The sequence below is a fragment of the Setaria italica genome, chromosome I (genome assembly GCF_000263155.2).
Source record: "Setaria italica strain Yugu1 chromosome I, Setaria_italica_v2.0, whole genome shotgun sequence".
NCBI classification, from domain to species: Eukaryota; Viridiplantae; Streptophyta; class Magnoliopsida; order Poales; family Poaceae; genus Setaria; species Setaria italica.
Window position 1 is genome coordinate 253,833 of NC_028450.1, and position 25,768 is coordinate 279,600.

Below are 25,768 nucleotides of genomic sequence, written 5' to 3' on the forward strand. Positions count from 1 at the left end.
TAAAAAGTATCTATAAATCTACACATCTGGTCCGGATTTCGAAACCTCCCACCTTACACAAAAAAGATCCTATCACGATCACCTCTATCAGCACAAGCAGGTTAAGGGCATGATCATAAGAACATGTCATACTCGTCAGTAGATCAGGCATTCAAATCTGGTCACTGTCGGTATTTTATACCCGGCAACCTACTGAGGGGTATCCCGAGATAGTAGATTGGTTGGTGGGGGATCGTCAGACTTGGAACTCGAAGGGTAAAAGCGAGGACACAAGACACGGATTTATACAGGTTCGGGCCGCTAGAGTAGCGTAATACCCTACATCCTTTTTGGAGTATTGTATATTGCGCCCTGTGCTTGGGTGTTATTTGGTGTTGAGGATTTGATCCTCTGTTGTGGTTCTATGAGGTCTTAGCGTACCGATCTTGGGAACCCTGCCCTCCTTTATATACTCCAGGGGGCAGAATTACTAGTCGGCTACAAGGAGGAGTCCTAATAGGATTAAAAGGTATGGATCATAGTAGGATTATAGGGTAATCCTAGTAGGAGTCCATCTTCTTCCTTCCTTGCGGGTACTGGGGATCTATCCCTGACAAGCCCCTGAGCACTTCATAGTCGAATGTAGCAGTCTTCGAATACTTTTCAGATCCTCGTCGAGTAGTTTTAGTGCTCCTCAAATACTTTGTCTAGCTGAATCTTCAAAGTTCCTCAAAACTGCCATGAGGCTATGGTGTGCTCAAGTCCTTGATAATCTTGATTTTGTAATCTTCATCTTTGGAATGTGATATGGAGGGTAGCGAAAGTCGCACTCCATATGGAGTAGCCCCAGAGCCTTAGGTTGAATCGAAGTATCAGGTTGAGGGTCAATAAAATCTTGAATCTTCTTTCTTCACTTGAAAAAAATCAACTGTTCGGTGTAGCTTATCAGCCCTCGAGCCTTGGTATGATTAAATAATCAATTCAAGGGTCTAGTAAACTTTAGTCTTCACGCCACATCTGAGTAGTTTTACGGTGTCCAGCCCCCGAGCTTATGTGCTAGGTGAGCTGTAGGAGCCATGTCGAGTAGTTATTTGGCGCTTAGCCCTCGGGCTTGGAAGCTAGCTTAGCCATTGAAAATATTTTGAGTAGTAATTGATGCTTAATTGCCGAGCCTGGGAGCTATCGGAGCCACTGGATGTACGTTGAGCATCCTAGAAAGTCATCATTGAAGCTCAACCTGCAAAAAGAGATGCATACATTATGTAGACTATTTGTAGAATTTTGAAACTACTGAATTTTATTAGTGATGAATGTAATGTAAATGTTGTGTGTCATTCTCTTATTTTGGTCATATTTTTTCTGAGTAGTTAGCCTATTACGTTTAGGCTCTCAGTCTCTATTTAGCCATTGCCACTGCATGTAAGATCTTTGTCTCGTGTATGTGTACTGGTACTGCTGCTACGGAGATCTTTGTGTAGCGTCCTAGCGTTTAGGCATGATAGAAGATCCGAGACTTTCACGAATTGAGACATATTCTACTCAAGTAGATTAACAATCGCTAAGAGAAGATATTTAAAATAAGTAGTTGCTATTGCGGCAAAAAGACTGCGCGATTGCGCGTAAAGTAGTCATTAAGACTTTTCTGCCTTTTTGGTGAGGAGAGCGCATATTGCTGCGCATAGGATTTGTGCCTCCTTATGGTGTAGCCAGTGCGAGCCTCCAGCACTCAGTGCACCAAACCCGTGGCCATAGCCTCCGAAATTCGATGTACCAAGCCTGTTGGCGGAGCTTCTGGAACTTAGTGCACAAACAAATTGTGGCTATAGCCTCTGTAATTTAGTGTACCAAGTCCATAGCTCTCGGTTAACATGCTTCAGGAATAATTGGCAAAGTGTAGCTCTGTAGGGTAATTTCCGTCGAGAAGCGTACACAAAAAAGTACTTGACACGTTGCCCTGCATGCGGAAAATAAGTTGGAAAAATTATATAAAATAATTAAAAAAGTGTCTTAGCTTGATTCATGGACGATTGTCGACAAAGCTGTGTCGATTGTTGATGAAGCCAACTAGTCGGAGTTGATTCCAACTAGTTGTTGATCACATGGAATCCGCCCTCAACTAGTTTTTTAGTGGAGACAAGTAGTCAAATTAGACTGTCCTCGACTAGTTTTCTAGTCAAGAAGAGTAGTCGAAGTAGACCATCGTTGACTAGTTTTCTCGAGATGAGTAGTCGTCACTGACTTGATGCGGCTGGACATCGGCGTAGTAGTGCTCATGTACATCTTCTATGTACGTTAGGCTATGATTTTGAAGTCTTGTGGTAGCCTTCCATGTGCGTGTAGCAGAAATCCCTCAAAATTGCTTTTCATGGTGAGTAACTGGAGATGATTATTTGCCTCAATCCGTGCGTGAGTATAACATATCTTTATTATCATGCGAATTATGGTGTGGATCCCTCGGTCTGCCTGATCTCCCAACTCGAATATCGACGAGCCGCATGCAGCAGCCTGCAGTTGAAACCGACTAAGTCTTCGACTGGAACGCGAAGCACATCGATTCTATCGTGGTGTAGATTTGTCTGCTTGTAAGTCCGACTCGGTGACTTGCTTCTTGTTGAGTAGATTGATCTTGATGATGAGGTCCTTCGAGCTCGCCCGATGATCTCGACGATCACTCCCAACCTGACGCACCAAATGTCGGTGTTTTATACCCAGCAACCTACCGAGGGGTATCTCAAGGTTATAGATTGGTTGGTGGGGGATTGTCGGACTTGGAACTCGAAGGTAAAATTAAGAACACAAGACACAGATTTATACAGGTTTTGGCTACTAGAGTAACATAATACCCTACATCCTGTTTGGGGTATTGTATATTACGCCCTGCGCTCGAGTGTTGTTTGGTGTTGAGGATTTGGTCCTCTATTGTGGTTCTATGAGGTTTTGGCCTACCAATTTAGGGACCCCTACCCTCCTTTATATACTCCACGGTGTAGGATTACAAGGTATGAATCCTAGTAGGATTAGAGAGGAATCCTAGTAGGAGTCCATATTCTTCCTTCCTTGCGGGTACTGATGATCTATCCCAATAGTCACCATGACCACAAGAACACCCTAGGCAATCTATCATCGATTGATAGATTAAAAAGCAAGCAAACCTAATAAAGCGTAAAACCATCAAAGGAGATACTTAAATTGCTAAGAACATGAACACATCTATTAATTCACCATGAATGATTGTACATTACAAGATCTCCACCGGGATCCTACCTTGATCTTGATGACTTCTAGCTCTAGAATTCCAGCATGATCTTCCTCGCAGGGTGATCATGCCGGCAAAGATTTGCCTATGCTAACCCCCGACAACTGCACGGCCCTCGACTCTTTGGAGAGGTGTCCCTCAAGATCCTTCTGCTTCTTTGCTGCTTCACGTCGAGTACGTCGTCTTGGATATGGGACTCGGTGGATTTTTTGGGGTATTTATAGTTCACAGAGTGCGTGGAAAAAATTGGAAGGCAAGAGGACGAAGGAAACCTCAGGCCGATCATCCTGGGCCTTCCTTTTGGCCCCTCGCGTCCTGCTTCGTCTCCAAGTCTTCTCTGGTCCTTTGAAGTCCTATTTTCACTTGCATGTGAGCCTGGCACGTCGGTTGCTTCGGGATGAGATTGATCTTCAATGAGCCCTGCTGGCACTGACCTTCGGGCTCTTTCGCGCCATAACGGACTACTGTACGAGCGCCGATTGCGATTACTGTTACGTTCATGCTCCCGACCACGGCTACGGGGGTTCTCATTCCTTCGATACGCACAAATGCGGCAACGAAAACAACACAACCACGATGCGAGCGCAACAACTATTAATTGATGCATGACAACTTCAACACCTTAAGCTGGAATGTACGAGGCCTTAACGCAGCAGCACGTTGCCTGACGGTGCACGAAACACTCAAATCAACAACATGCCACATTGGTTGCTTGCAAGAAACAAAGTTGAAGAACATTGACGGTGCTCTTGCAAATTTCCTGGGGGGTTATCGCCTGAATAGCTTTGCATACAAACCCTCACAGGGCACAAGGGGAGGTATTTTAATGCTATGGAACAATAGAACAGTTTAACTTAGCGACGTTCACATTGGGAGATACTTGCTCATTGCCATAGTCACTGTATGACACTCTGCCATAAGCTTTCTACTAACTGCTGTCTATGGCCCATCGAGAAGGCAAGAAAAAACTGCATTTCTACAACACGTACACGCCCTCAAACCGTCCGCTGGCACAAACTAGCTGATCCTAGGTGACTTCAACCTAATCTACAAGGCAAGAGACAAGAATAACCGAAACCTAAACCTGCAACTCATGAGGCGTTTCAGAACAACGCTTAACTTCTGCGAATTAAAAGAAATGCATCTCCAAAACCGTAAGTTCACATGGAGCAATGAAAGAAGGCGCCCGATGCTAGTACGACTGGATAAATTTTTCTGCAATGAAGACTGGGACTTGGCCTATGCGGATCATGTTCTGCACGCTCTATCATCATCCCACAGTGACCACTGCCCCCTAATTCTCACGCACCAATCAGGATCGTGATGACCGACTTTGTTCAAATTTGAAAACTTCTGGACGAGACTACCGCAATTCAAGGAAACGGTACAAATAGCATGGAATTAGCCCACAACTCACACCGAACCATTTCACTACCTCGGTCACAAGCTATACAAGATGACAAGGGCGTTAAGATCCTAGAGCAGCTCAATTATATCCGATGCAAGGCTTAAGCTACTAATGACCCAAGAGGTCATCCTACGTCTAGATGTCGTCCAGGAAAACAGAGAGCTCACGGAGGCAGAGCATAGCATCAGATCAAAACTAGAAAAAGAGGGTTTTGGGCTAGGTGGTCATCGAAAAAGCACGGAAACGACAATGCTCAAGAATTACCAACCTAAAGGAAGGGGATGCAAACACTAGATTCAAACACCAGATTCTTCCACCTAAAAGCGAACGGGAGATGATGAAAAAACTTCATACAACGGTTGTGTAACGAATGTGCATGGGCCATTTCCCATCAAGAGAAATAGGAAACCATCCAAGCACACTTCTCCTCGGTGATGGCAACACCATACGATAGAACAAGAGACCTCAACTGGGAAAATCTAACATTCTTAATAGCTGATCTCGCTAGGTTAGACGTCCCCTTCACCGAAACACAAATTTTGAATGCCATTGCCCAACTCCCCCACGACAAGGCGCTAGGACCCGATGGATTTACTAGACTCTTCTTCAAGAAGTGTTGGCCAATCATAAAGCAGGATGTCATCCTAGCAATCAACGCTTTCTACAACATCCGATGTGCAAACCTGAACCTGCTCAACAAAGCGACAATCGTCCTCATACCAAAAAAGGAAGGCGAAGATGCAGTACAGGACTATCGGCCAATAAGTCTTATTCACACGATTGCAAAGATATCACCAAAATATTGGCTTTGCGACTGGCACCCTACATGCCAACACTTGTCTCCATGCCAAAGCACTTTTATAAAGGGACGCAACATCCATGACAACTTCATGTACATTCACAACATTGCCCACTGCTTCCACGGAAACAAAACACTAGCCTTACTCATGAAGCTTGACATCTCTAAAATCTTTGACTTGGTCTGGTGGGACTATCTCTTAACTCTTATGCAAAATAGAGGCTTCCCACCAAGATGGCGCGAGTGGATAACGACCATTCTAACCACCTGCCCATCTAGAGTTTTGCTCAACGACATACCATTAGACCCCATAAATCATGGCTGCGGATTGCGTCAAGGAGACCCCCTGTCTCCACTTTTATTCATTCTAGCAATTGATCCGCTGCCTCGCCTTCTCTCCAAACCCACAGTAATGAAACTTCTTAGCAAACTAGGTGGCCGTATGGCAAGATTCCGGGCTACACTATATGAAGACGACGCAGCTATCTTCATGAAGCAAAACAAGCGGGACATCCTTAACACTGCACAACTATTGCGTAACTTTGGCGAAGCTATCGGGCTCAACACCAATTTAGAGAAAACCAGCGTGGCTCCGATAAGCTGCAGCGGCATTGACCTGCAAGATCTGCTGGCTGGCCTGCCAGTCACACGCTCTGGATTCCTGATGAAGTACCTGGGATTACCGCTCTCGACTAGACGGCTGCGTAAAGTCGATTTCCAACCTCTGGCCGATAAAGCAGCGGGCAAACTCTCAACTCAGCATGGCCGTAACCTCGCACAAGCAAGACGTGTCAGCCTCATAAAATCGGTCCTGATTGCCCAACCGGTATACTCCCTGAGTGCATTAAAGCCACATAAGGAAGTAATCGAGGAGATCAACAAGATTTGAAAGTGCTTCCTTTGGGAAGAAGACCAAGCTTTAATAGGTGGGAAATGCAAAGTCAACTGGACGAGATCCTGTCTTCCCAAAGAAAATGGAGGCTTAGGACTGCTGAATCTCTAGAAATTTGCACGAGCACTACGACTCCGGTGGCTATGGCACGAATGGGTTTCCCGGGAAAAGGCCTGGGTCGCGATGGAAACTCCATGTGATGACGTTGAGCAACTCCTCTTCGCAGCGTGCATGACAATAACCCTTGGAGATGGCACTAAAACAAGTTTATGGCATTGAGGCCCAAAGATATCACACCAAACTTGTATAGCCTCTCAAAAAAGAAACAACGAACGGTTGCAGACGCCCTACAGAATAACAACTGGATACGAGAGCTACGAAGAAGGATATGACTCACCACCACGCACCTCAGCGAATTTGTCCAACTCTGGACCTTACTACAACTGACTGGTCTACAACAACACCAACCGGACACAATCAGATGGAAAGTGACGGCGAACAACGAATACTCAACTGCATCTGCATACAAAGTACAATTTATTGGTTGCACTACCACACCGACCCTATGATCAATCCGGTAAACATGGATGCCGCCAAAATGCAAGTTCTTTGCGTGGTTGATACTCCAGAATCGTGTCTGGTCCTCAGATCGATTAGCAAGACGAGGATGGTCACACAACCCCACATGCTCCTTATGCAGGCAAACAATGGAAACCAACGTTCGCCTATTAGCTGAATGTAGGTTCACAAGGAAAATCTGGGATCACGTGGCAATATGGGTTGGAGCTCCGCATCTCAAGCCGTCAACTTGGAGGCAAGCGAACAACGCCCTAGAATGGTGGAACAATACCACCACGATGACACAGCTGCCTAGCCTCACGATGCTGATAATCTTGAAAATTTGGTAGGAACGAACGCAAGAATTTTTAATCGACATGAATCTTCCTCAATCTCCATCTTAGGGAAGATTAAAGAGGAGGTGTCCGCGTGGATCGCCGCAGGAGCGAGGCCCTTAGCAGCATTACTAGCGCGAGAATAAAATTTAACTATTTTTGTGACTTCTGTAAAAAAATTCTCTTTATCAATGAAATAGACGTGCCAGTCGTAAAAAAAAAAGTTCCGTGACACGTTCTTGGCAGCCCCAATCTATCCTGCCTTTTCGGCTTTAGATTCATCATCAGGTAGGCGGCAGCAGTAGTAGGTACTAGGTAGGTAACGATCCATACGATACGTAGCCGCTAGGACCTCCCACCGGCTGTACTGCAGCTGCAGTAGGCTTGTTGTAGTCTAAAATTTGTCATTCGTACTTTTTCTTTCTTTTTTTAGATAATGATTCATAATTTTTCTAATAAGTCAAGTGATCTGATGACCAGGCAGTTGCTGGCCACAGTTGACTAGCTAGACCGTACGTTACGTACGTGTCGTTGTAGTACTAGTAGATAAAGATAAAGTAACATAAGATTATGAATTGTTGGCCATTTCAAATAGAAAGGGTCCAGGAAGATTGTCGCTCTTGAAGTGATATAATAATAATAATAATAATAATAATAATAATAATAATAATAATAATAATAATAATGGTAAGAAAACTGGAAAAAATCCAAGAGGAGGACGGGACAGCGGGGGCCCGGCCAGATGAGAGGTAAACGCAAGTAGGCCCACAGACAGGCAGGGCAGGCCTGAGTCGTTACTGTCAATGTGCAGGGTCCAGGCCCTGGCAGCGGCGGGCTGGCCTGGGCTCAATTATGCTCTCCGGGCCTTCTTTTTTCTTTCAATTTTTGTTTGGATCGGGAGGACAAGAAAGAAGAAGATATTAATATTACCACCCACCGCCGCGTGCTGCAGCTCCCGCTGTGCTTCGTCTCCCGGACCCGGATAAACAGCTGCCCATGGCCATGGCGTCGCCGCACCTTCCCTTCCTCTCCTTCCCCAAAACCCCGCCACCGCCTCCACCTCTCGCCGCTCCCAGGCCCCTCACCCTCCACCACCGCCCGCGCGCCGCCAACGCTGCTCCCCCGCCCTCCCCGCCCGATGGCGCCGGCCCCGCCGCGCCCACGCGGGGGGACCGCTTCCTCGGCCGCCAGCTCGCCACCGAGGCCGCCGCGAGCGTCCTCGCGCCCGAAGACGCCGAAAGGCGCCGCCTCCGCAAGGAGAAGCGCCGGGCGCTGGCGCGCAAGCCGTCCGGCCTCGCGTCCTGCTACGGATGCGGCGCGCCGCTGCAGACGGCGGAGGAGGGCGCGCCGGGATACGTCGAACCCGCCACCTACGACCTGGTATACTATTTATTTATTTATTCTGCCAACTTCTTCCCCTTTCCTTCGTCTCACACCAAACCTGCAAGCGGTCTGATTTCATTTCTCCTGTGCCCAGAAAAAGAGGCACCATCAACTAAGAACCGTCCTGTGCGGAAGATGTAAGCTGCTGTCTCATGGCCATATGGTCACTGCTGTTGGTGGCCACGGTGGTTATCCTGGCGGCAAGCAATTTGTTTCCGCGGAACAACTCAGGGAGAAGCTCTCCTACCTCCGCCACGAGAAAGCCTTGATAGTCAAATTGGTAGATAACTTAACTTTTTTCTGTCAAACAAGCTCATACATCACTTTGATTTTCTCCCATCTACTCTTTTTTTTTCGGGTCACTGATTCCGTCTTTCATTTCATGCAGGTTGACATCGTTGACTTCAATGGGAGTTTCCTGGCACGAGTACGCGATTTCGCTGGTGCTAATCCTATTATACTCGTCATAACAAAGGTGCTTGTTTTATCAACTCTTATCTTTTTTTTGGGTACTATTTCTGTTGCCAGTCAGCCAACCAAAGCTACTTCTTCTGTAGGTTGATCTCCTTCCTAGAGACACTGACTTGAACTGCGTAGGCGACTGGGTTGTTGAGTCAGTTGTCAAGAAGAAGCTTAAGTAGGAATCTTCTCCTTGCTGTTCCTCCTTCCACAGTACTTTCATCAAATGCTTTTACCCATTTGAAGTTGTATTTGTTATTACTTGCTATTTTGTAGCGTCCTTAGTGTCCATTTGACAAGCTCAAAGTCATTGGTTGGCATCACAGGGGTTATAGCAGAGATTCAGCAGGAAAAGAAGGTCAGCATGCCTTTTTTTCTTAATAGAGTTATTGCATTCAGATTACCCATTTCTAGGACATACTCGAATTATCATCTCTGTTACTGTCGATCTTTACTTCCTTTGCTTCTTGTACGTTTCACAATCCTAACCGATGTTTCCTTTTGTACTAGGGCCGAGATGTATATATACTGGTAAGCACTCCTCAGTTGTATTTTTGTGTTGTGTTGTTAGATAGCAGGAAAAAATATGAGTGCAAGTGCTGTTGGGAGATTTGTGCACTGCATTATATGCAATTTCTGCAATTTATAGAAACTTAACTTCATTAATTCAGGCAATAGAACTTTGAAGAATACAAATGATATTTAGTACTTCTGTTGTTGGCCACCTTAGTTATACTTGACCAATATTATACTCTACTACAGGGTTCCGCGAATGTTGGGAAATCTGCATTTATCAGTGCTTTGCTAAGTATGCCTCTCCTATCATTGATATTTGTTTTCTATTCATGATGTAGCTCTTACTGCATAAACAATGTTGCTTATTTTTTTCATTGTTATGCTGATCGTTGGAGTTTCTTCTGTTGTAGGAACAATGGCATATAAGGATCCGGTGGCAGCTGCAGCTCAAAAATACAAACCAATACAGTCTGCTGTTCCTGGAACAACCCTCGGCCCTATTCAAATCGAAGCATTCTTAGGAGGAGGGGTATGATTCCGCTTAGTCTTTTGATTTTCTGAGAACATATATATGGATATAGCTGTGCAGACAATAAATTTGATATCCTGTGCTCACTGGCAATTCGTAAATAAAAATTCTTTCAGTAACTAATGTTAATGTATCTATACTTCTGAAGGTGCATATTACCTTGATCCTCTGAATATGAAATGCACTGACATACGTGTTCTCTCTGATTATCCTGATATTTTTTATCTTCTACTTAGAGACCCAGTTAGAACTTAGAAGTCTACTGACATATCCTTCAATGTTTGCACAACAGAAATTATATGATACACCAGGTGTCCATCTTCACCATAGGCAAGCAGCAGTTATACATGCTGATGATCTGCCTTCCCTCGCACCACAAAGTCGTCTAAAGGGGCGATGTTTTCCCGTATGTATATTTCATTCTCTGGAACACAGGTTCCTTCCTCAAAACTTCCACACTAATCTTTTTCTTCAGAACATGATGTTATGTTCAGGCTAATGATACAGATGTTGAATTGAGTGGGAATTCTTTATTCTGGGCTGGGCTTGTCCGCATTGATGTTGTCAAGGTACCTAAACGAGCTCTACTTCACTTTGAGATTTTTTCTTATCTTCTGATACTCCCTTGCCAAGTAGGAACCTGTAACTGACAAAGTGACAATTGATGATGACATAGGCTCTTCCACGCACGCGACTGACATTCTATGGACCCAAGAAGTTAAAGGTTCATGTGGTCCCAACCACTGAAGCCGACCAATTTTACAAGGTATGCGTATTCCAATTGGTATGACAGTTCATTGTTTAATACCAGTTAAATTTTGTTCTACTTAAGAAAGAGGGACTTGCTTCTCCTGCTGTTCTACTTCTCCCACTCCCATTCTTCTTCCCCACTTTCTGATCCACAATCCTGGATTCTGTCCTCCAAAAGTGAGAAAGGGATTCACATTTCTGCCATACGGCCATGCCTTTCACTTTCAGTGTTTACATGCAATTTCTTTTCATGTATCAAATTGGGGCTCCTCTACTTATAAAAAAAATAGGCTCACCTGAAACAATGTGTGCTTTCATTTTTGACCCTGTTGTTCTTTTCACTTTTCAGACTGAAGTTGCAGTGACACTAACTCCCCCAACTGGTAAGGAGAGAGCTGAAGGATGGGCAGGGCTGCAGGGTGTTCGCGAGTTGAAGATAAAATACGAAGAACGTGATAGGTAAAGCTTGCAAATAATAGTGAAGCCATAGCTTTACCCATCATTCATTTATGGTCAGTACTACATCAATAGTTTATTGGCAGCTTAGCTTTCTTCTTGCCCCGTGGAGATGGTAGGGTATCTTACTATCTTGTCCAGATAACAAGAAAACTAGGAACCATAGCTTTCTCGTGTAACACTATTTTAGAAGCTGGTTCATTGGGTACTTTGCTTAATGAACTGATCTGTAGCAATGTCTAATGCAGGCCTGCTTGTGACATAGCGATCTCTGGGCTTGGGTGGATTTCTGTGGAGCCATCAGGCGTGCCATCAAACAATCCGGACGACAACGTCAAGGAAGAATATGGTGACGGTGAGCTGCATTTGATGGTTCATGTACCCAAACCGGTTGAGGTCTTCGTCCGTTCCCCATTGCCCGTTGGTAAAGCAGCATCGCAGTGGTATCGGTATCAGGAACTGACAGAGGAAGAAGAGGAGTTGAGACCTAAATGGCATTACTGATGCTGCCTTCCATCCCGCCTTGTAGTTGTAATCGAGTGCGCTGTGCGCTAGTACAATTTTGTGTAATCCAAATACGGCAAAAATTTGTGCTCTCACATGATGCTGCCATCCTGGGATAACTGGTGTTAGGATAAGTTGAATAGCTAATAAAAAAGATTCAGGATACATTTGATATAGATGCATAGATTTTGAGCTTTAAATGAAGTTCCCTCTAGGCCTCTACTATCTACTCCATCCTTGAGAAAATCATACAGATGAACAATGGTGTGGACCTTCAAGCGCAAAGCAGTTGGAGGGTAATAAGGTCCAATAATCTGCCATTATCAAAAAGTTGATAGCTCAAGAGCTAAGTAATTGCGAGGAATATAATGATAGGTGAAGAGAAGAAAAGGATAAATTTCAGCAAGAAGGGATGCATTTTACTTATTCAAAATAAAATAGGCTCCAACCTTTCTCCAACGTGTATGGAGTCAGGAAGCGTATTCTGAGCGTTACGCCAACCTTTCTCCTTATTCCTCATTTGGTCCATTGGATCCGTCCGACTCCGCCGCACCACCATGGCCGACGCGCCCACCAGCTCCGGCGGCTCTCCGGCCCCGCCGCCACCGCTGCCGGAGATCGGCTCCATCTCCTCCATGGTCGCCTCCTCCGCCGCCTCCGCCGCGGCGGCCGCCGCTGACTTCACCCGCTGGGCCGAGACCTTCAGCACCGAGAAGGCCGACGCCGCCAAGGCTGCCCTAGCCTCCGCCGCCACCATTGCCACCTCGTCCGCCTGCGCGGCGGCTTCCGCTTCCTCCACGGCCGCCTCCTCAGCCTACGCGGCAGCATCCGACCTCACCCTCATCGCAAAGGTGACGCCCTCTCGATCTTGGCCCATTGCCCCATTCCCCTCGCTTCGATCTAGGCACTATTTAGTAAAGCTCAATCCTTTTACTGTCCTGTTCGCAGGAGGAGTTGGAATGGGTAAAGAAGGAGTACTCCACTCACGAACAGATGGTGTTTGGCAAGATCAAAGGTACCATTTTACCACTGATCAGACTCTTCACTCTTATGGATTTTAATATAATGTCTCGTTGATGCTGCTTCTTCTTTGTTCGTGAAATTATGCTATTCATTTCATTTTATTCGAGCATTGAATGTGTAGTTACTGGTTGCAGAGGGCGTCATCATGGCGATAATGCATCCAGGCATTGCTGCAGGCTCTGCAACCCTTGCAGGGATTGTGCTGTTCAAAAGTAATATGTTTCCTTGCAACTTCTTTGCTTTCTCGTGCTGTGTTGAATGAGTTTCACCTGTTTGCATTAGAGGCTTTCCAAATGCTAATTACCACATGCCAATCCAAATTAGTTTCTTAAGAGACTTTTGAAACTCTATGATTGATTCCTTATGATTGATTGAGATGTTTTGGGACCTTGCTGAGTCAATGTATTGCTTTTTCTTAGAATATGATGTAGATATCCTTTTCTGGTTGGTTTAAAATAGTGAATACATTAGTTTCATGATTTGCCTTTTCATGAAATCCATATAAGGCTGCTGTGACTGTTCAAACTATCCATCCTATACTTAGCTGCCTAGGGTTCTATGGCACAAAGTTCCAATGTAGTGAACTTGCTGATTCAGTGGAAATTTGTTCCAATATTACCTCAAAAGGGCTGAAAATTGAGCCTTTCTATACTATTAAATGTTATATGAATGAATCCTTGCAGGGCCAAGGAGCTACCTTATTCAGCGAGTTCGGCGCATGTTTGTTAGCAAGGAGGTAAGATCTCTACGTCAGTTTGATTACTACATACTTCTGTCACTTGATAGATTCACACTCTTCAAAGACAATGCACCATCTTTCTTAAAGTTATCATTCTCTTACAGTTGTACTGGATGACTGGCTATGCACCTATGACTACATGCTAGTGTTCGGATACATGTTTGTGTTGTTTTACTACAAATTTGAACATGATTCATGACAGTCAAAATAAAATCAAATATGATGCTTGGAAGATTGTTTTTTCTTAGAAACTGTAAGAATTAGGTTGATTGTCTAATGAAAGTTTCCATACTGTAGACCCTACTTTCTGGCATACAAGCTGAAGTGAATCACATGCGGCAAACTGTGAATCTTGTGTCCAATGAAAGCCAAAAATTGATGGTAATTTTTTTTTGAAGATAATTGAACCATTTTTTCACATTTTTTCTATTTTAACTTCTGATGCTATTTGTGGCTAATTTATGCATATGGAATACAGGATAGAGCAGCAACCGCAGAGAAAAGATTTCAGAAAGGATGGAATACACTCAGGCATATCCCTCTCCCCCTCCCCCTCTCCCTCCCTCCCTCCTTTTTATCATTTTATTCCCTTTATTATTTCTCTAATATAACATGGGAATACTTTCTGCTTTATCAGGGAAGAAGGGCGTGCTATTCAACATGAGTTGAACGAGATTAGTGATATTGAACAACAGGCAGTAGGTGTGTAAGAATTTCTCTAGATATTAGTTTTGTGTCGTGATATTTGACTTCTGGTATGGAAATAATTTTATCTGAGTTTTACATTTGATGAATTGTGTCTTGTTAGGTCTGAAGGGCATTCTTGATCAGCTTCCCAGAGCACATGCATCCGAATTTCAATCAGAGGTTAGTAAATCGGCCTGTATCTTTGGAGATGGTGATGTTCATAGGAATCAACTTTTTCTAGCAAATTAAAGTTTTTAATGATACGTGTCTCGTAACTGTATTCTAAAATATGGGGTTTAATGAAGACTTTCCTTTGCAGCCTTACTAATTGCTCCTGGCATGGATATTATGTGTGTGCGAATGAATATTTTAAACAGTGTACCATTTGTATATATGGGATGTATATTGTTGTTGGACCTCTCAGAATCTCCTGTATAGAGAATGAATCTAGTTTTATTAAGGACAGCCAAAATTGCATTTAATATCAGACGATTCCTTTGGGCTATGGAATGCTATATACATAGCAACTTATATTTCACCAAGTATTCCTCACCAGTTATCACATCTCATGTTTCTGAGTGGTTAGTTAAAACTGTGCTGTACGCTGTGTGGTATTTCTATTGCTAATCGATTTTACACGCACCTTATAAAAATAATGTATAGCAGCATGAGTACTGTATGTATCTGCGCATGAGCTATAATTTCTGCCTCTCAACAAATTGTGCATTTCTAGAGATGGATGGCCATGACCTAAACTCACAGCAGAGATTGTTTTTTCATGTCTTGCAGATATCTGGCCTAGCTTCTCAGGTTAAGAAGGAGAAGCGAGTGCTTAACGCCGCGCTCTCAAAGATTGTAAATTACGGTGTCCCCATCTAACTGCCTCTCTAGTTTGTTCTGAGGAAGAGGAGTCCCATGTCAGTGGTGAATGTTATACTGCCCACTTGGTTTTGGAGGAAGGGGGAAAAAAATAAGTTTTGTCTCTCGCGCAGACCTGTAAATGTGCTGCCGCCAAATGTTGCGGAACCTTAGTAACAGGAACACATTTTGTAATGTTTTGCCTATCGACATGTTCACATCCATGATCCATCAGATGGCTTGTGAATTTTTGTTTTTCTACATGATGTCACATTTCCGGTGGATGACAGAAAAAACGATAAATGCTTTGTTGCTTCGTCCGTGTTGTGGAATCAAATCTTTGAACTAATTAGCATTTGAATGGAATTTTTTGGGCCAATTTCGGACCTCCCGATCACTGATGAGACACGAGATAACAATTCAATTCTTCTCTTCTCTTTGCCGTTTATAAGTCCTTATTACTATCCTTAATTTTTCTGAAAATAAATACATCCCGTTCATTCAAAAAAAGAAAAAGAAAAGAAACGCATGGATCTTGCGCGGTTGAGTTTGATTTGTACAAATTTTGCTAAAACCGCGTGAATTACGCAGCGTCAAGCTTTTGCCTCCTTTCAGCGCGGGCCTCCTCTCCGTCCAGCCTCCAGCTCCCGCAGCGCCGGCAGCCTCCGAAGCGTCCCCTAGGCCCGTCTCTCCGATCATCGGCGGGAGAGATGCCACGCGACCGCGACGAGCCGCCCGCCGTGCGCGTCTACACTGTCTGCGACGAGTCCAAGTAGCACCCACCATCCCTCCCTAGACCCTAACCCTACCTACTTCCTTCCCCTTCTTCTTCTCCGCGTGATCCAGCTGCTTGGTCCCGCAGGTACTTGGTCGTGCGCAACGTGCCGTCACTCGGATGCGGCGACGACCTGGCCAATCTCTTCGGGACGTACGGCCCGGTGGAGGAGTCAGTCTCGCCTTCTTTCTCCTCCCGCTCCCAGATGTTCCTATCGGCCCTGCTTGATTCCCCTTTTTCCTTTCAGGTGCAAGCCCATGGATGCCGAGGATTGTGAACCCTACACCGACGTCTTCTTCATCAAGTTCTCACAGGTCAGCAACGCCAGGTGATTGATCTGATTGCAACCATCTCTATCCGTTGGTCCAGTTGCTAGTGATACAGCTCGAGCCGATCAGCTGCAACTATTGGCATCTTTCCTTGAAGTAAAGTCTAGAATTAGCGGCTTCCGTTTGAAATGTGAAATTGTTGCTCTGATTCTGCAGGTTTGCAAAGAGGAAGCTCGATGAGTCCGTATTTCTTGGCAACAGGCTCCAGGTGACCTATGCACCTCATTTTGAGAGCCTTCTTGATACCAAGGAGAAACTGGAAGTTAGGAGAAAAGAAGTCCTTGGCCGAATAAAATGTGTGGCTCCAGTTTAACTCTTTGGTCTTTACAGATTTGCATGTATTATTACGAAAACAACACAAACAATATTTTTTAGTATTATGAACATTTCTAATTTATTTGCCCTGGTAACTTGGATTGAGATATTTGCTTCCATTTTCAGCGTCTGCTGGCAGACCTGAAGGGACTTCTCAGTATTCTCTAGCTCAGGGATCATCTAGTGGAAACCACCATCAGATGAATTTCAATAAGAGGTTAGCATTTCATACATTGGTAACATAAATTGACCAATAATGCTTGGCTAAAACCCTTACAGTTTGACTGTTCTTTGAGACTAGGTAAAACCATTAGTTTGACTGTGCTTCTAAGGCTCATTTCATTCATCTTCAGGGAATATTTGAAGACAAATCATGCATCTCATATTGAAGATCCTCGTTTCAGTCATGTGCCCTCTAACAAGGTACGCGGTAAAAATGATTAAAGATGTTTAATCTGGTTAACCAGAAATCATTCCTTGTTAAGTTTGACATATTTTAAGGATGCTACTACAATGCTAATGAATCAACTTTGTTCAACTAAGGTATGTAAATGTCTAGAAAACAGACATCTTTGCATTAGCTTATTTAACTAAAGTAACTCGTAGGGACCAAACCTGTAACTTTAGTGGATATCATGCTACGGTAATTTGCAATGCGTACATCTTTAACATACCCTACGGTAATTTGCAATGCATACATCTTTAACGTACCCTGCCACTTGAGTAGCTTGTCCTTTTGTTTTTATGGGTCATGGTTTCCTTTCCTTGAGTTGAATGCTACTTTACCAATATGTGGAGAAATATATATTTTTTCTGTAGGATTATTTTCCATCTGAGTCAATGAACGCAACTGTAAAGCTAGTCAGAGAGAAGCTTGATAAGGTAAAGACTATCCTTGCAGTCTATTATTTAGCATACGAAAATTATGCTGATAAACTAAAAGTTTGCTCCTTGAAAAATACCAGATACAATCTGGTGATGATAACTCCAATGCTGCAGCTGCATCCAAGAAACCAAGGGTAGATAACCGCAGGCGAATTTGATATAACTGGAAACTGCAGAACACCCATTGAAAGTTTTGGCTTATTTGTTACTCTTTATGTTTGTCCATTTTATATCTCATTTACTATTAGGCTGTTAGCTATGTACTTACAGGAGTGTTGTATTAGTATATGGTTAGTGTAACAGTGGGGTCATTAACTCAGTTATAATGGTTCCATTTTGTTTCTACAGCTGTAAGTTGGAACGGTCCTGTGCTGATTGAACGTGCAGCTTACCATTGGTTAATTTGTTAGACTTAAATGATAGCTAAGTTGGACAAGAAATTGATATGGTTATTATTTGCTTGTGATGTTGTGAATGTGTCCATTTCGTGTTGGATGTTTGATCTTTGAAAGGAAAGCTTGGCTAAGGGCACACTGTGTCATTCTAGGGCTAGCCCATCTCAGTCGCTCATGTGTGCTCTCCTAGGCATCCAACTATCCAAGGGATGAGATTGGGAAGAAAACATCCGGTGAGATTGTTGTGATGGTGCTTATGGAGCAACCCAGCACCCACCCCCCTTGCTCTTCCCATCTCCAGCAACTTCCAACGTCGAATCATATTTTCATCGCAGAGTGGAGTACCGGTACATCGTTAGCGAAAAATAGAATAATTTATAAGCCGGTTGAAAAGCTGAAACGGCTGATTTGTTGGGAGAGGAAAACACTGTTTGATAACTGATAAGCCGACTGAACAAGCTGAGCAGGTCCAATAATGACGATATGTTACGATCGACGAACATCAAACGCAGAAGAAACATCAACATCGTTGTCGCAGGAAAGTTTTTCATAGAGTAAAATATAAATTTGCTTACAACTAAGCCTAGGGGAAGGAAGTAATAATAACAGTAATAACGAGGGAAGTGAGAAAAATTGCCGGGAGAGGAAGCATAGCATACGCAGGAGAAGAGAAGAGAAGAGAGCGGGACGGGTAAAGAGATGGGTACGGGTGGCGCGATGCGACGTCGGCTGGCGTGGTCGTGACCGCAACCGCCCCTCCCGCCTCCCGCCTCCTCCTCCTCCTGCGATCCCGATCCGCCGCCCCGCGCCGGCCGGTGAGCCTCCGCCTCTGCCCCACCATTTCATTTCAATTGAGAGCCAGAGCCAGGAACCGAGCAGCCAACCAACCCTAGATCCACCCCCGCTCGGATCCGCCCCCGCCCCCGCCCAGAGAGATCCAATTCCTCCCGCATGGCCTCTTCCTTCGCCCCCGACGACCAGACCGACGCCGACTTCTTCGACAAGCTCGTCGACGACGACGACGCCCCCGCCAACGACGCCCCCGACGCCGCGTTGGCTCGCGACGTCTCCGACGTCAGCCTCGCCGACGACGACCCACCTGCCCCGCCACCCGCCACCGAGGCGGCGCCTCCGGAGGGTGGCTCACCCAAGGCCGGCGCCGGCCTCCACACCACCGTCAAGCAGGTGCAGTGGGCCTCCTTCGGAGGTGGGCCGGACGATGGCGCTGATCCATTTGCTGATCTCTCGGGAGGCGCCGCCGCCGACAGCTTTTTCGGGAGCCAGACCCTCGACACCTCCGTGGGGACCTCGGATCACGACTTCTTCGCCGGGAATCAGAGCTTGGCCGCTCAGGTGACGGATCAGGACTTCTTCGGGGGGACCTCCACCTCCGATCAGAATGCCGACGGGCAGCTCCAGAGGACCGGCAGTGGTGCTGTGGATTCCACAGATCCAAAGTATTTCGAAACCATGTACCCTGGGTGGAAGTATGATGAGGTGACGCAGCAATGGTACCAGGTTGATACTTCCAATACAACCGGGAATGCAGCGCAGGTGGTGGACAATAGCAGTCAGAATCTACAGCAGCAGCAGCTTGACGCTTCGTACCTGCAGAATTCAGCACATGCAGGGCTTGAGCCGATTGCTGAGGAGGGCTCTGCCACAGCCGGTGTCTCGAGTTGGGGGCAGGGGGGTGCCTCAGAGTACCCACCCAACATGCTCTTCTATGCAGAATACCCAGGTTGGTACTTTGATACCAACACCCAGCAGTGGCAGTCGCTCGAGTCATACCAGCAGGCCGCCATGCAGGCTGGAACAACTGGCGCTGTTCAGACTGCTGCGACTTCCGGTTCTGGTGCTGTTGCGACTTCTGGAGGGACAGGTTATAATGCCAAACAAACTGAGGACCTTACTGTCCACAACCAGGTGAACCAACATAACTCGTTCACGAATAGTTTTGCTCCTCAGAGCCAACGGCAGACAACTGATGCATTTGGTAACACCGTGCAATCTGAAAGTGCCACAGATAACAGCCTGACAAGTAGGTTCAATGGTTTTGACCAACATGCAAATGCTGAGACTATCAGTTCCTTTACAAGCCAACAGGTTGCTTTTAACACAGCTGAAACTGTTACAGATCACTATGGTGGACACAAGAGCTTTGAATCATCAAGTCTTCAGACTGGTTATAGCTCCTCTGACAGTCAACAATCTAGTTACAAGGCGTTTGAACCTTCCGCAGGTTATCATGCCGGTTATAAAGCGTTTGAACCTGCCATGGGTCACCAGACCAGTCACAAAGCGTTTGAACCTTCCATGAGTAACCAGAGTGGTTACAAGGCATTTGAACCTTCCATGAGCAACCAGAGTGGTTACAAGGCATTTGAACCTTCCACGGGTCACCGCAGTGCTTCCAAGGGATTCATGCCTTCCACTGGTCATCAGGCCAGTTACAAAGAATTTGAAACATCTACAGGTTACAATACCAGTTTCAAGATATTTGAACCCTCTTCAGCTCAACATGCTAGTTACATGGGTTCCCAACCTTCTTCAGGTCATCAACCTAGCAACATGGGCTTTGACACTTCTGCAAACCACCAGGGTTATGGTGATGTCAATGGTGCTGTGAATACTCAAGGCTTTGTCCCAATGCAAAATACATATGACGTCCAGAACCAAGCAAATGCAAACCCACAAGGGCACCTGCCAAACAGCTATTTGAGTACTGAGAACTCCATGAACTTTAATCAGCAACAATTTCTGGGAGCAAGTGCCTTCGGCCACTCCCATCATGAAGGGAGGTCATCGGCTGGACGACCACCACATGCTCTCGTTTCTTTTGGGTTTGGAGGGAAGCTTATAGTTATGAAGGAAACCAGCTCAATGGCCACAAGCTTTAACAGTGGAAATCAGGTACCTTAATAGTTTCCTTTTTTTTCCGAGACTACCCTAATAGGTTCCATGTAACAAAACGACATCACATGTTTTTTAGCTGACTAAAATATTTCTTTCTTTTTTCTTCTTGCAATTAAAGGGCGACCCTAGCGGCACAGTGTCAGTTCTTAATCTATCGGAGGTGGTTTTAGATAAAGTTGATCCTTCAAGTATCACTAATGGCAGTGCACTTGGTTACTTCAATGCTTTATGCCGTCAACATGTTCCTGGTCCTCTAGTCGGTGGAAGTGCTGCATCAAAGGATGTAAATAAGTGGCTTGATGAGATGATTTCATGGTATGAACCTTCCTCCACTGAATTCCAGAGAGGTGATACTCGCAAGTTGCTTATTTCATTGCTGAAGATACTGTGTCAGCACTATGGAAAACTTCGTTCACCTTTTGGGTCTGACCAAGAGGTACGCCCTCTTGTACTCTATCCTGTTGCAGCTATAATCGGATCGTTACGTTATATGCCTTCTCTATTTTCTGGCCTGTTCCCCTTTATTGTCCTTGTTGATTTTGACAGCTTGCATCAGAAGAATTAAATATTGTGTTATGATAATTTTGGCATAGCAAATTAGCACTAAACCATACTGGTCTCAGAGTTGTTGGATACACCAAAGTTGGATAAGCAACTAAACCTACAGATTTATATATACTCATATGATCTGGAATTTGCTTATGATCAATATTTCAACCATGTAAAGTTATAATTTACTATTATTAGTATCATCACGTGGAACTTTGCTTGATTTCATTTTTTTCATGTTTCATCATGAGGGAGAATTCAACTACTTTAAAATCTCTGCAGTATAGAAATCCTTCCTAGCTTTATTAATCGTACCTAACTTTTATATGAATTCTTAATAGGAGACAGATGGCCCAGAAATGGCAGTAACTAAGCTATTTTCTTCCTGCAAGAGAACTGGTGTTCATATGGGAGATTATGGATCCATTGTTCACTGCATGAAAAATATTCCTTCCGAAGGCCAGATGCAGGTAAGTTTTATTCGAGCTCGATATCTTTTTTTTTTGTGCCAAATGTCCTTTATTGAGACTACTACCCTTTTAGGCTGTTGCCCAAGAGGTCCAAAATCTTCTAGTTTCTGGGAGAAGAAAAGAGGCCCTTCAGTGTGCCCAAGGAGGTCAACTTTGGGGACCTGCGATCATACTGGCTTTACAGCTTGGTGATCAGGTATGTTTGACTTAAATGACTCCCTTTTTGTAGTCTAACACATTGCTTGAATTGCTTGTCTGGTTTTTATTTCCAAGTTAGTTTCATTGGTTTTTTTTTCTGGACTGGTGGTACAGTTTTATGTGGATACAGTGAAGAAAATGGCTCACTCCCATTTTGTATCTGGGTCACCTCTGCGAACCCTATGCCTTCTCATTGCTGGACAACCTGCAGATGTTTTCAATGTTGAGAGCAATGTCAACAGCGACTATGGTACATCCCATCAACCTATGGAGGTACTTGCACAGTTAATGAGTTTCTCAGTTCTTAGATGTCTTATTGTTTTGACCATCAAGTACTGATTATATTTCAAAGTTGTAGAAAAAAGTCCCTTACCATTTTTGTTGTCATTGCTTGCCGCCTGTGTGATTAGTGATATGCTATCATGTCTTGTTTAGTGCGGTATCACGGCACCTGGGTATTGCTTAGCAGTAATTTTCATGGTTTTCTGTTTACTTTGCAACTCTGTTCACAATTTGTTGTTTTTTTGAGACAGCCTGGTCCTAATGGTATGTTGGATGATTGGGAGGAGAATTTGGCTATTATTACTGCAAACAGGACAAAAGGTGATGATCTAGTAATTACACATCTTGGTGATTGCCTTTGGAAAGAGAAAATTGAGGTTTGTATCATATGTATTCGTAGATGCAGTTTTCATACTATTTTTCCTGGTATGTGTGATCAAGAACCTTACACACAATGGATACAGGTTGCAGCTGCTCATTCATGCTATTTAGTTGCTGAACTAAATATTGATTCGTACTCGGAAAGTGCAAGGTTATGCCTCATTGGTGCAGACCACTTGAAATGTCCTCGAACGTTCGCCAGCCCTGAAGCCATTCAGGTTCGGTACTGTGTTTTACCTGCAAAAGTTTTGTATATGAAGTAGGTGTTTACTTAAGCCTCTTTCCTAGACATGACATTTAGAACAATTATTACATGGATACATTGGCAGGATTGTGCATAATCAATTATTGGTTTATTTTCCTTAGCCATTCACTGTCTAATATCTTTAAAATGCGAACAACAGAGGACAGAGGTATATGAATACGCGAAGGTGCTTGGTAATTCTCAGTATATTCTGCTACCCTTTCAGCCATATAAGCTGATATATGCATACATGCTTGCGGAAGTGGGGAAGATTTCTGATTCTTTGAGGTAGGTTGCTGGCTTGTCCATAACAAGCAAATGACTTAGTGCTTTCCCTTGTCTGTACTTGTACATTATGACCCAGTTGAATATTAACTCCTCCAGGTATTGCCAAGCGTCTATGAAGGTGCTGAAAGCCTCTGGCCGTGCCCCTGAATTGGAGGCATGGAAACAATTATTTTCTTCTCTCGAGGAGAGGATACGCACTCACCAGCAGGTTGGACCATGCCATTTAGTATATTACAAATATATTTTTTTTTGTGTGTTATATCTGTGGTTCCATGTTCTCTCAATCTCTCTTCATTGGTTCACTTATCATTAACCCATCTTTTTGCTTGTTTTTTCTGTAGGGTGGATATGGTACAAATCTTGCCCCAGCAAAACTAGTTGGGAAGATTTTCACCTCACTTGATAAATCTATATCCCGCATGATGGGTACACCATCTGCACCACTTCCACCACTGCCACATGGATCTGTTAATGATAGAGAGAGCCACTCTGTGCCTGCAGCTGCAAAATTTGTAAATAGCCAATCGGTAATGGCCATGTCATCGTTAATGCCATCTGCTTCAATGCAGTCGATGACTGAGATAGCAGACAATAGTGGTGGCGCTGGCAGGAAAATTGCACACAACAGAAGTGTTTCTGAGCCAGACTTTGGCAGAACATCAAAACAGGTACTTACGAAGAGAAACTTTAAGAGGGATTAGCTTCTGGTTTGTTGATGTTGAGTTTGAAAGATGAAATGTTTCATCCCCTCATTTCATTATAAAATTCTGACAGGGTGCTGGATCAGATGGCACACAGAGCAGTGCATCAGGATCTGGCAGTTCTCGGTTTGGTTGGTTAGGCTCCACACTGCAGAAGACTATGGGATTTGTGTCAAAATCCCATCGCCAGGTATTTGCTGATTACTTTGTTATGAAACTGGAGTATCCACTTTTTTTTTATCAGATTGTCTCCTCTATATGCAATGCTAACATTGAGATCCTATTTCTGATCCGAAGGCAAAATTAGGGGACCAGAACAAGTTTTATTATGATGAGAAGTTGAAGCGGTGGGTGGAAGAAGGTGCTGCAATTCCTGCTGAGGAGCCTCCTCTACCTCCACCTCCAACAAAACCATCATTCCAAAATGGTATGCCAGACCATAACTTGAATGGCCCCATGAGTGGAAGCCATGCTCCCAATGGAGTCATCGAATGGAAATCCTCAAATTCTTCAGAGCAAGGTTTGGGGATGCCACCAATTCCACCTAGCCAAAACCAGTTTTCTGCTCGTGGACGGATGGGTGTCCGGTCCAGGTAATTCAGTAGTAGTATTGCCATTTACTCTCAGTTATGTTTCTATATTGCTATCTAAGGTATTAATTGGAGAACTGATGGCTTTTCTGTTCTTCATTTTAGATATGTGGACACATTCAATAAGTCAGGTGTATCTGGAGCAGTTCCATCGTATAACAAACCTGCTGCTCCATCCGTGACACCGCCAGCAGGTGCCAAGTTCTTCATGCCGACTGCAGCAGCTGCTGCAGACCAGATGATGCCACAGCCACACCAAGCAGCAGAGATACACAGTGAAACCATCCATCAGGATGAGCGGTCAGCCTCACCACCAGCAGAAACATCATTTTCTTCGCCCCCACCATCGACACAATTTTCCGCACCAATTGCATCAACAATTCATCGGCAATCGAGTATGGACAACATCTCCACCCCATACCAGGGTTCCGGGGTGTCATCATTAAGCAACAACAGCTCATTCTCAAGATCACGAGCCGCGTCCTGGAGTGGAACATACTCTGAGCAGTATAGTGCTTTCTCTGGCTCTAGATCACCCAAAGGACAGACCATGCCTTCACCACTCATGCCCGGGAATCCATCACACAGCCGTTCCAACAGCAACTCATCTTTGCAGTTGAACGGATTGGCAGAGGATCTTCATGAGGTCGAGCTCTGAGTGGCTACCCCTCAGCATGACCGTTGCAAGTCATGTAATTTTATCCACAGACAACCATGGCAGCCTCTGATGGTTCCAGAAATCCCAAGTGGGTGGAAGAGAAAGAAGTTTACCTTATAATCCTGATCAAGGGGATGCCGCAAGTGGAATGGACTTGTGCGAGGTTGCACGAGATTCTGGAGCCTGCACTAAAGCACGGAGGTGCATCGGACCTGTACTACTAGGAATGCTGGGTTTTTGAATATTTTGTAGCTATATATGTTGGTTTATGTTTTAGAGGGAAGGTAAAGAGTTGGGTGGCCCTTGTTTACAGGTGAGAAGAAAAGCAGCATGCAGATGCCCTTGTACAGATAATCTGCCCCTAGCCGAATTCATTGAAACGCAAGCAAATTCACATCCCCACTCCATTTTGTTTTTTTCCTTTTTTGGAGAAGGATAGGAGAAGAGCAAGTGTGTTCTAGTGTACGAAGACATGGCTAAGTAGAGTGTTGTTGTTATAGTGTACTGTACTTGCCCCATACCATGTATTATCACTGTTTATTCTTTGGAGACGAATCGATTCTTTCATCTTAAAACGATCATGTGCTCAGCATTCCTCGTGTTTTCTTGTGGATACTGGCTGATATAACAGAACGCAATTGTCTATTGTGATGTCAGCATG

General features: G+C 44.5%; 4 protein-coding genes across 4 annotated transcripts; all 4 read left to right on the plus strand.

Annotated features, from left to right (window-relative positions):
• The first annotated feature begins 8,173 nt into the window (after positions 1–8,173).
• LOC101766392 (putative nitric oxide synthase) lies at positions 8,174–12,024 on the plus strand. Its single transcript, XM_004951142.3, has 13 exons — positions 8,174–8,607; positions 8,705–8,890; positions 8,999–9,085; positions 9,168–9,247; positions 9,346–9,427; positions 9,580–9,600; positions 9,832–9,877; positions 9,996–10,114; positions 10,407–10,520; positions 10,609–10,683; positions 10,791–10,880; positions 11,214–11,323; positions 11,569–12,024. The coding sequence occupies exons 1-13, from the start codon at positions 8,224–8,226 to the stop codon at positions 11,822–11,824; spliced, it is 1,650 nt and encodes a 549-aa protein (XP_004951199.1). The 5' UTR covers positions 8,174–8,223; the 3' UTR covers positions 11,825–12,024.
• Positions 12,025–12,274: 250 nt separating this feature from the next.
• LOC101766807 lies at positions 12,275–15,480 on the plus strand. The gene is made up of 9 exons (XM_004951143.3): positions 12,275–12,675; positions 12,773–12,839; positions 12,982–13,059; positions 13,531–13,583; positions 13,884–13,967; positions 14,065–14,117; positions 14,224–14,288; positions 14,395–14,453; positions 15,063–15,480. Exons 1-9 carry the CDS (start codon positions 12,382–12,384, stop codon positions 15,150–15,152), a joined length of 843 nt encoding a protein of 280 aa, XP_004951200.1. The 5' UTR covers positions 12,275–12,381; the 3' UTR covers positions 15,153–15,480.
• A 226-nt stretch (positions 15,481–15,706) lies between these two features.
• On the plus strand, positions 15,707–17,901 carry LOC101767223 (RNA-binding protein 48). The gene is made up of 8 exons (XM_004951144.4): positions 15,707–15,903; positions 15,994–16,077; positions 16,154–16,234; positions 16,392–16,531; positions 16,677–16,767; positions 16,904–16,973; positions 17,370–17,432; positions 17,516–17,901. The coding sequence occupies exons 1-8, from the start codon at positions 15,842–15,844 to the stop codon at positions 17,591–17,593; spliced, it is 669 nt and encodes a 222-aa protein (XP_004951201.1). The 5' UTR covers positions 15,707–15,841; the 3' UTR covers positions 17,594–17,901.
• Positions 17,902–18,469: 568 nt separating this feature from the next.
• Positions 18,470–25,688, plus strand: LOC101767622 (protein transport protein SEC16B homolog). The gene is made up of 13 exons (XM_004951145.4): positions 18,470–20,743; positions 20,865–21,182; positions 21,637–21,765; positions 21,839–21,961; positions 22,078–22,236; positions 22,497–22,622; positions 22,710–22,844; positions 23,031–23,158; positions 23,255–23,366; positions 23,500–23,826; positions 23,933–24,049; positions 24,157–24,452; positions 24,555–25,688. Exons 1-13 carry the CDS (start codon positions 18,782–18,784, stop codon positions 25,105–25,107), a joined length of 4,485 nt encoding a protein of 1,494 aa, XP_004951202.1. The 5' UTR covers positions 18,470–18,781; the 3' UTR covers positions 25,108–25,688.
• The last annotated feature ends 80 nt before the right edge of the window (positions 25,689–25,768 follow it).

What these genes read in the sequence shown, in the direction of transcription:
- LOC101767622 (XM_004951145.4), top strand. Translation starts at nt 18,782, where the DNA reads ATGGCCTCTTCCTTCGCCCCCGACGACCAGACCGACGCCGACTTCTTC. An exon ending in CTTTTGGGTCTGACCAAGAG is followed by an intron (nt 21,183 to 21,636) that starts GTACGCCCTCTT and finishes AATTCTTAATAG; the next exon opens with GAGACAGATGGCCCAGAAAT. An exon ending in TGTCAAAATCCCATCGCCAG is followed by an intron (nt 24,050 to 24,156) that starts GTATTTGCTGAT and finishes TCTGATCCGAAG; the next exon opens with GCAAAATTAGGGGACCAGAA.
- LOC101766392 (XM_004951142.3), top strand. Translation starts at nt 8,224, where the DNA reads ATGGCCATGGCGTCGCCGCACCTTCCCTTCCTCTCCTTCCCCAAAACC. An exon ending in AAGCATTCTTAGGAGGAGGG is followed by an intron (nt 10,115 to 10,406) that starts GTATGATTCCGC and finishes TTTGCACAACAG; the next exon opens with AAATTATATGATACACCAGG. An exon ending in TCCGCATTGATGTTGTCAAG is followed by an intron (nt 10,684 to 10,790) that starts GTACCTAAACGA and finishes ATGATGACATAG; the next exon opens with GCTCTTCCACGCACGCGACT.
- LOC101767223 (XM_004951144.4), top strand. Translation starts at nt 15,842, where the DNA reads ATGCCACGCGACCGCGACGAGCCGCCCGCCGTGCGCGTCTACACTGTC. An exon ending in TCACAGGTCAGCAACGCCAG is followed by an intron (nt 16,235 to 16,391) that starts GTGATTGATCTG and finishes CTGATTCTGCAG; the next exon opens with GTTTGCAAAGAGGAAGCTCG. An exon ending in AGTCCTTGGCCGAATAAAAT is followed by an intron (nt 16,532 to 16,676) that starts GTGTGGCTCCAG and finishes TTCCATTTTCAG; the next exon opens with CGTCTGCTGGCAGACCTGAA.
- LOC101766807 (XM_004951143.3), top strand. Translation starts at nt 12,382, where the DNA reads ATGGCCGACGCGCCCACCAGCTCCGGCGGCTCTCCGGCCCCGCCGCCA. An exon ending in ACCTCACCCTCATCGCAAAG is followed by an intron (nt 12,676 to 12,772) that starts GTGACGCCCTCT and finishes TCCTGTTCGCAG; the next exon opens with GAGGAGTTGGAATGGGTAAA. An exon ending in AGGGATTGTGCTGTTCAAAA is followed by an intron (nt 13,060 to 13,530) that starts GTAATATGTTTC and finishes GAATCCTTGCAG; the next exon opens with GGCCAAGGAGCTACCTTATT.